The 8,655-nt window shown below is 47.1% G+C and overlaps 1 protein-coding gene across 1 annotated transcript in view; it reads right to left on the reverse strand.

Moving 5' to 3' along the window:
- Window positions 1-8,655, reverse strand: part of Flt1 (fms related tyrosine kinase 1) — a 163,012-nt gene that overhangs the window by 7,639 nt on the left and 146,718 nt on the right. The window contains exons 25-27 of the mRNA XM_028779768.1: window positions 7,027-7,126; window positions 2,148-2,253; window positions 1,422-1,564 (exon numbers count right to left, since the gene is read on the reverse strand). Coding sequence (XP_028635601.1) covers window positions 1,422-1,564; window positions 2,148-2,253; window positions 7,027-7,126 — 349 coding nt within the window. The remainder of the gene's footprint in view (window positions 1-1,421; window positions 1,565-2,147; window positions 2,254-7,026; window positions 7,127-8,655) is intronic.

Here is an 8,655-nt window from a genome sequence, read left to right on the forward strand (position 1 = left end):
TGCTCATAGACAAACCTACTCATCGGTTACACCTTTGTCCGATAGTCCTACCTACTGGCTGCAAAGCCTAAGCTAGATTCCTATTGAGTCTCTGTTCCCACCTTCCACTCCATTACTACCCCAGCCAGGCTTTATCATTTAAAACTGGATGACTCGGGTCTGCATCAGTCACTTGGACTGGATGTCAGGTATAAGCAGTGACGTCAACCTGTAACCTTCACGGCTCTGGGTTTTCTGCTTCAAAATCTGTCATAGATATGGCTGTCCATGTTTTCCAACTGCTGCACCTCTATCCTGTGCCTTTCCTTTGGTAGCAGAAGCGAGGTTAAGCCTGAGAGCGATGGCCACTGCAGATAATGATACTTGAAGGCTCCCAGGACAGTCTAACTGTCCTAAGAGGACTCAGACTACATTAGGAACCTGGACAGAGAGGGTCAGACTTCCTGGGCTGCAAACTCAATTCTGATATTTGATAGCCATACATTTCGCTAAGATCTCATCTCTGCAGTTGACAAGTCCCTATTTCTCAGAGATAATATGTGCTTTGTAGGAGCTTTGTACATCAATATAGGATGTTTTTGTACATGAAAGTTGTTGATATGTACAAAATGCCAGCACAGCACCAGACAGACCATAGCATGAGCTTCTGTAACCAATGAGTAACTACTCATGCTGGCCAGCCTGCCTCCTATAACCACTGGTCCTTTCAGCTGCTTTCAGCTACAATAAGGCAAGATGTAAAAATTCCTTAGGTGAGGATAAAAAACAGAAACAGGCTGGTTTTGTTTAGTTTTATGGCACTTTTCTTCTTGGCTGTTGTTTTTCTGAGACACAGTTTCACTGAGTAACCCAGGCTGGCTTTAAACTTGGATCCTCCTGCCTCGGCCTCCTGAATCCTGGGATTACAGTCCTGTGCTACCCACTCTTGGTTAGATTTATTTTATGGACTCACATATGTTTAATCACAGTTAATGTCATGAAAATCAGGCTCTAGACTAAGAGAAGGTAACTTGGGGAAACACAATGTCTTATTCTTCATTCTTTTCTAAGCTTAGAAAAAAAAGGAGCCGGGCAGTGGTGGCGCACGCCTTTAATCCCAGCACTTGGGAGGTAGAGGCAGGCGGATTTCTGAGTTGGAGGCCAGCCTGGTCTACAGAGTGAGTTCCAGGACAGCCAGGGCTATACAGAGAAACCCTGTCTCGAAAAACCAAAAAAAAAAAAAAAGAAAAAAGGGAAATCCCTCCCCCCTTCCAACTTACAGAACACATAGATAAAACAGAACAGAATGTTAGCAACGGTAACGGGGCAGAAGAGATACCCAATTCTTTCTTTTCTCTATTTCTTCCTTTCCTTCCTCCATGCTCCCCTTCCTCTTTTGTCCCCTCCTCTTTCTGTAATAAAACTCAGGAACAGAATCTCACCTCACATCCTCAGAGCTTCCAGAATGAAACTTTGGATCTGCAAAACCATCCTTGAAGAAGTCCTCAGAGAAGGTAGGGGCTGAGTATGTGAAACCACTGTTTCTAGTCAGTATGGCATTGAGGGGGATGTAGTCTTTACCATCCTGAAACACCAAAGGTAGACCTCAGAAGGGAGATCACTGAAGTTTCTCCTATGAGTACATACACACACACACCCATACACACGCACATACACACACACAAACCTCTCTCCCACACACTTCTCTCCCCTCACACACATACACACACACACACACACACACACATCTTTCTCTCACACATATCTCTCACACACACATACACAAGTCTCACACACAGTTTCTCTCTCACACACACACAGACCACACACATCTCTCTCATACATATACACACATCTATCTCACATACACACACCTCTCTCACACACATGTCTCTCACACACACAAGTCTCTCTCACACACACAGTTTCTCTGTCTTACACACACAATATCTCTCACACACATCTCTTTCATGCACACATCTCAGTTTTTTTCTCATACAAATATGTTTCTCTTTCACACACACACACACACACACACAAGTCTCTCTCACATACATACACACTCAACACATGTCTCTCTTTCACATACACACACATACACCATTTCATTCCTATTCTTCCCAACTAGAACACAGTCAGCCTTCTGATCCAGATAAACTTTGCTTTACCTGTTGGACATTGGCTTGAAGCAGGTCACCAAGTTTCTCCACAAGCTCAGCAAACCGGGGCCTCTCTTTGGGGTCTTTGTGCCAGCAATCCAACATGATTTGGTAGCTGTTGATCGAGAGCACACAGAAAAAGCTGGGAACAGTGGGATCTATATAGGCTGCCCTGCACATTCTTCAGTGAGGATTGTCAGCTCTCATCCCAAACCATGCTTTTTACAATATGTGACATGGTTTTATTTTTAGGTTCATAGCATTGGTACCTAACAGTCTGTGTGGGTCAGGTCCTGCTAGCAGGGGCACACACTGTGACAGAATAACCCTCCTGAACCCCTGATGCACCCTCGTTAGGTACCAGGACTGAGTCTTATAGATCAGTCTTGTATATGGACCTGTGTGATTGGGTGTGAAGTGGAGCGCCCCTCCTCTCTCAAGAGGAGGATGGTGTTCCCAAAGCTAAAAACATTCTGGAGTTGTAATGGAGGTTGGTTCCACCTGGCTTCTTTGTATGCATATGGCATCCGTATGACCTCATACTTCCTTATAGAAAGACCCTCGTTTCCTTGGGGGAAGTCCTTGCCCTTCTTTGGGAAGATCCTCAGACTTCCTTGGGGTGGTCCTGAGATTCTCGGAAGGGATCTTATACTTCTCTGAGAAGGTTCTGCAATAGAACCTGGTGGTAAAGACACTAGGTCCACCACCTAAGTCATTTCCAAAGCAGGTCAGTCAAAGCACAGTAGTCTTCAGCAGTCACTCGGTATGTGTGCAAGGGTCTAGTGCGTGGCTGCTTAGTAGTAATTGCCCAGAATTTCAAAGCCCCTATTATGACAAAGTAGCCTCTCACCACCAGAGCAAAATCAGGTTAGGCTTGTGAGTTGGAAACACTGGTCTCCATATCACAGAGGCCAAATCTTGTCCTCAGATTCCTACATCAACAGGCTTTTTTGTGCTTGGTTTGGTTTTTATTTAGCAGCATGGGTTTCGGGTTCCTCTCTCAGTCATGTCTACTCCCTGGGTAGAGCACATGCTGGAGACCCCTACACACACTGAGCCAAGTGCCCCTAACCCCCTCACTACCCCCTGTCCCCTCCCGCCCCCTCTCCTGATGAGCCTTTGGACCAGAGCGGACTCTGACTACATCAGATCCAGATCCAAATGGGAATGGACTGGGACCTCAGAACTAGATCACAATTAGCCTGTGTGGCCTAGGACTTCAGCTCCACATTCTGTACCCGTGTGCACAGGCTTCACACACTAGCGCTGAGAGGCTGTGCTTGCTCTGAGTCTTCAGTCACAGTGCTGCTGTTGAAGTGTTGGGAGCAGAGGGCAGCTCTGGGAAAAGCCCATGGGATCCTGGGAATCATTCTACCTGTCTGGTTGCTACATAAGTGCCACAGGCTGCCTCTGACAGTCCCTGGTGTCTCTTCAGGGTACCCTTGTCTTGTATTACGACATGCAGTACCTGACAAAGCAGTTAAGGACACAGGGAGGTCTAAGGCAGGAAGCAACTGGAAAAATGACAAGCAAAGAGGCCAAAGTGTGGGCCAAACTCCCCTGCAGGATTTACACTGGTAGTCAGAGGTCTTTGCTATCAAAGCTGGCTCTGGCTGGCAGTGGTGGTGCAAGCCTTAAATCCCAGCACTCAGGAGGTGGATCTCTAAGTTTGAGGACAGCCTGATCTACAGAGCGAGTTCCAGGATAGCCAGGATACACAGAGAAACCTTGTCTTGAAAAACAAACAAACAAACAGCCAGCTCTGACCTTTCAGACAGCAGGCAAAGAGAAGGGGGGGGGGGGTCAATTCTATGTCGCACACACCCCAGAACTTAGAAACAGCCCACTACTCAAAAGGAATCTGGCTGTTCCCACACTGACCTCTGAAAGGCCATCTTGGACATCTCTCCCTCTGTCTCCCCACCAGGCAGTGATGATATCACTGGACTGTCAGGTACAAGGATTTTCAACATTAGCTGATGCCTTTGCAACAAAGGGTGTTCTTAAGTAGCACTTCTGAGAGGCAAAGCAACTCATCCCAAGGCCATTTAGCCCAAGGGCACAGATCTAGGTTCCTGGGAAAATGGAAGCTCCATCTGATTTTAAACACTTTTAAAAGGGAGCGGTCTGTAGGATTCAGGTTCTGCTTTCAGACGAGGTCCTCATTCATTCATTCATTCATTCATTCATTGTTTTTGACATTGAAGAAAACAAACTTGATTATAAATCAAACAAACAGCTCTTTCTGGGGTAGGAGAGGCTCTAGAGCTGGTGTCTTCTCCCTTTTTGTGTTTTGCGACAATGTTTTGCTATGTAGACCGGGCAGATGTTGAACTAGTGGTAATCCTCTTGCCTTGGCTACCCAGGTGCAAGGACTATAGGCATGAGTCCCAACTTAAGTTTTCCATGAAGGGAAAAGAGTTGAGAAAGATCACACTGAGGCCTAAGGATCTATGTCTCACGTGTTTGCTTTTGAGCTGCCCCTGCCCAAGGGCTAACACACTCCTCAGAAGGTGACTCTCAAGTCCTTGCTCTCTCCTGTGTACTCAATTTCACCTGACCCTGCACTCAGGGTATAGGTGGTGAGGGGGGATGGGGGAGGAGGAGGACTTGTAGGGGTGGAGGACTGGAGAGATGGGGGTGGGGTAAGGGAGTGGGGTGTAGAGGAGTAGGGAAATGGGGGTGAAAGTGCAGAGGTCTGATTGACAACTGACTGGCAATGGAGCCTTGGAAAGATCATATTAGGTGTCATGTGCCTTGCTTTGTCGTCTGTAAAATACAGCCGATGCTGGCACATACGTCATGGGGTTATTTGAGCAGTGACACATTAAACTTGTTCAAGGCACTTACGACAGTGCCTGCTACCTGCAGCCACTCCTGATAGTAAATTAGCCAGTATCATTTTATAACAACTGTTGATATCAGGACTGGTTCCGAACCCAGTGACATCACATCTAGGAGACCTCCACATCATTGCCAAGGCAACTGCCATACTGTCCCAGAATTCACTTGGCTCACCTCCCACCTTTACCTGCGAGAGGCTACGTCACTATCCATATAAATAGGCAGAGCCCCCCAACCTCCCCCTCTCTCTTCCTCTCTCCCTCCCCGCTTCTTGCTGTTACCTTTGCCCTAAGCCCTGAATAAACCTCATGTGGAACCATTTGGCCTGGTGTTGTCTGTCATGAGCTGAACAACAATTACTGCAATTATTATTAACGTTGGCAACTGAAGTTCTTCTCTGCTCTTTAGCTGGCAGGAAGCATGCTGCTGTACTTGTCATATTTTGATACGTTCCGAGGTCAGATGATCATATCTGCCCTAGCTACTACTCAAGATTGTGGAAGTCTACATGGGATGATATAGCAGCAAAAGCATCTGGTGCAGAGTGACCTGATTTCAGCTCCCTTGCAGGGGTTAAGGATCCCACCAAGTCTAAAGCAACTCTCTCCATAGCCCAGAGGTTCTTGGGTCAGTCTAGCCATTGTACTTCCCTAAAGTACACTGATAGAGTCCGCCGTGTCTTCCCTGCCTTCAGGTCCGAGTCTGTGCCTCTCTCATCCAGTTCCCTGTCTTGGCATTGACCTAGCTTGGTCCTCAGATAATGAAGAAAGAGACAGTGACCTCGCCCGCCCCTTTGGCCAAGCCCACACTTCCTTCTCTGTCCTTCACTCCTCCCCAAAGGCCAGCCCAGGGCTCTGCAGGATCTCATTGTGTGTGGGTGGGGAGGAGAGGCCGCCTGCCAGTTCAGGAAAGGTGGCGCCACCTCAGGGAGGCCCGAGTCCTTGTCAGCAGCTCACCCGAACTGCAAATGTCATCACATTCCTGTTGAGGCCTCAGAGTGCTAAAACAGCACAGTTACAGGAAATGGTACCCACAAGTGTCAAGCTGCCCGCTGACAATGGAATAGCTGCCCAGAGCCTATCTCCTCTCATTCCTAAGGGCACCTCCACAAGCCCATTGGTTAAGAGCTCTCATGGCTTCCCAGCTACCCCACATGTCTGTCTGTCTGTCTGTCTGTCTATCCATCTATCTATCTATCTATCTATCTATCTATCTATCTTCTATCTATCCATCTATCATTTATCATCTATATCCTCTGTGTATCTATGTATCTATATATCCATGTATCTATCATCTATTTATTATTAATCATCTGTCATTTATCTATCTATCATCTATCTATCTATCATCTATCCATCATTTAGCTCCGTCCTCTGTCTATGTGTCTGTGCATCTATCTATCTATCTACCTCTCTAGCTCTATCATCTATTTATATATAAGTCTTTGGAAACAGGTTCTTAAGTAGCTCAGACCAGCCCTGACATTTATACGTAACTGCAGATGGCCTTGAATTCTGGATCCTTCTGCTTCTACTTCTGGAGTGCTATGACTGGTGGCACAGTCTATGCAGGGTTGGAGATGGCCCCAGGACCTTGTGTATGTTGGGTAAGCACGACTACAAAGCAAGCTCCCATGGCTCTGCAGAGGGAGAACTGTGTCACACAGGCCTCTCTAGCCTTGACCTGAGGTGGCTTGGCTCACAGGGCTCTGCTTAGTGAATGAGGTCTTGCCTTCAGTTCCTAGGTGCCATTCATTTTGTCTGGCTTTCTGACTTCCCAGCTCCCAGCTAAAGTCCTTGAGAGGCCCCATCAGTGGATCAGAGAGGAAAAAGAACCAGAGCACGTCCTCACTTAGGAAGTCACTCCCAACACAGCAGAGCCCAGTAGGGACTGAGAAGGCATTCCTGAAGAGTGGACCTGAAAATAAACCTGTGCCCTTACTCACCCCACCCCAGGCACCCTGTGCCCCTTACCACACACCCCAGGGTCCCCGATGAGTGCTTAGTGTGCGTGAGGGGGGAGGGGGACGGAGCTGTGCGCTTACATTTCAGGTGTTGCATACTCCGGTGTTCTCATCCGCATGCCTTCCTTCAGGCGGCTGCAGAAGGCTTCATCCATTTGCACTCCTGGGTATGGAGAACCCCCTACAGGGGATGGTGTGGAAAGACACATTTGTGTTAAGGTTTCTAGTACATGGTGGTGCACACTTTCAATTCTAGCACTTGGGAGGCAGAAACAGATGGATCTCTTGTGAGTTCAAGGCCAGTGAAGCCTACAAAGAGAGACCCCATCACAAACAAACAAACAAACAAACAAACCTGCCCAAAAGACCATGAGGGGCAATTCAGAATTTCCCTCAATTCTTCAAAGTGATGTTTTAGCTGAGAAAGATAGTACATGACTGTAATCCCAGTTCTTGGGATGGAGGTTGAAGCAGGGGAATTGTTATTTTGATGCCAGTGTGAGCCTACCTCAAAAATCCAAAAATAAGTACACAGTGACATTTTCATGATAAATTTCCAGTGACTGAGGTAAACCCCAACACAGGGAGTTGTATGGCAGGTCCTTCCTGAGGGCAGGCACATCCTTGGCTGATTCATGGCTGTCTCTGTGTACACACTTGCTTGTTTGGTCAGGGAAAAAGGCAATCTGAAGAAGTATTCTTGCCTTTGCCCCACAAACAACTCTAAGGAAATCTGGTCCTTAGGCACCCATGGCCTGAGTTAATAACCTCCCTTTGGAAACCCAATAAACTTAGATTAGACTACTGATGGACCACTCCAACCTTTCAGAAAATGGCCTTCATTCTGAGGCTTTGGGAATGAGGGGTTATGACAGGTCTAGAGGATTGAGCCTTGGGTACCCAGGGCAAGGCTGGCTAGGGTGGATGGGGCTGCCCCAGATTCTGCAGAGCTGAGGGTACTGTCCTTGCCAGCCTATTTAACAGTGTCTAGCCAATCCTCTCCTGGGGAACCTGGGCTAGGTAGGGTGGGTAAGGCATTGCAGGACACTCTGCTCAGCCCTCCTCCAGCCAAGGCCACACAGCATGTATTTGCCTGCACTTTCTAGTGATGGCTGCTGATAGGAAGCAGCTGGGAGACACGCAGGAGCTTGGCACTGAGTCACTGAAAGGCCATTAGAGCTACTGTGCTGTTTTCAAGGACTGGAAGCAACAGGTGCCTGTCATCGAAAGCAGGGAAATGCTTTTTACACATTGCAGGAACCTAGGGGTGTTTCTGCATGCATTTTATTTGCTGTGAAAGACTATTTTTTTTCTTTTTTCATTTTGGCAATGCCTGAAAGATTCTTGGCTAGTGTTCACACTTGGATCGCCTTACACCATCCCTGTGTGCATCTGTAGGAGTAGGGCTTTGAGGATGTTTCCCAGGAATCCAGAGTGGATGGGCTGGAACATTGGCTGCTCTTGTAGAGGTCCTAGGTTCAATTCCCAGTCTCACATCTATCCAGTTCTAGAGGATCTGATGCCCTCTCCCAGCCTGCATGCATGTGGAGCTCAGACATAACATGTAGGTACAACATACACATTATGTGCATGTGTAACACATACACACTATATGTATATGTGTATTTACATGTACACACACATGTATATGTATATGTATATGTATATGTATATGTATATGTATATGTATATGTATATGTATATGTATAT

The sequence above is a fragment of the Grammomys surdaster genome, unplaced genomic scaffold, assembly GCF_004785775.1.
Source record: "Grammomys surdaster isolate TR1022 unplaced genomic scaffold, NIH_TR_1.0 362, whole genome shotgun sequence".
NCBI lineage: Eukaryota > Metazoa > Chordata > Mammalia > Rodentia > Muridae > Grammomys > Grammomys surdaster.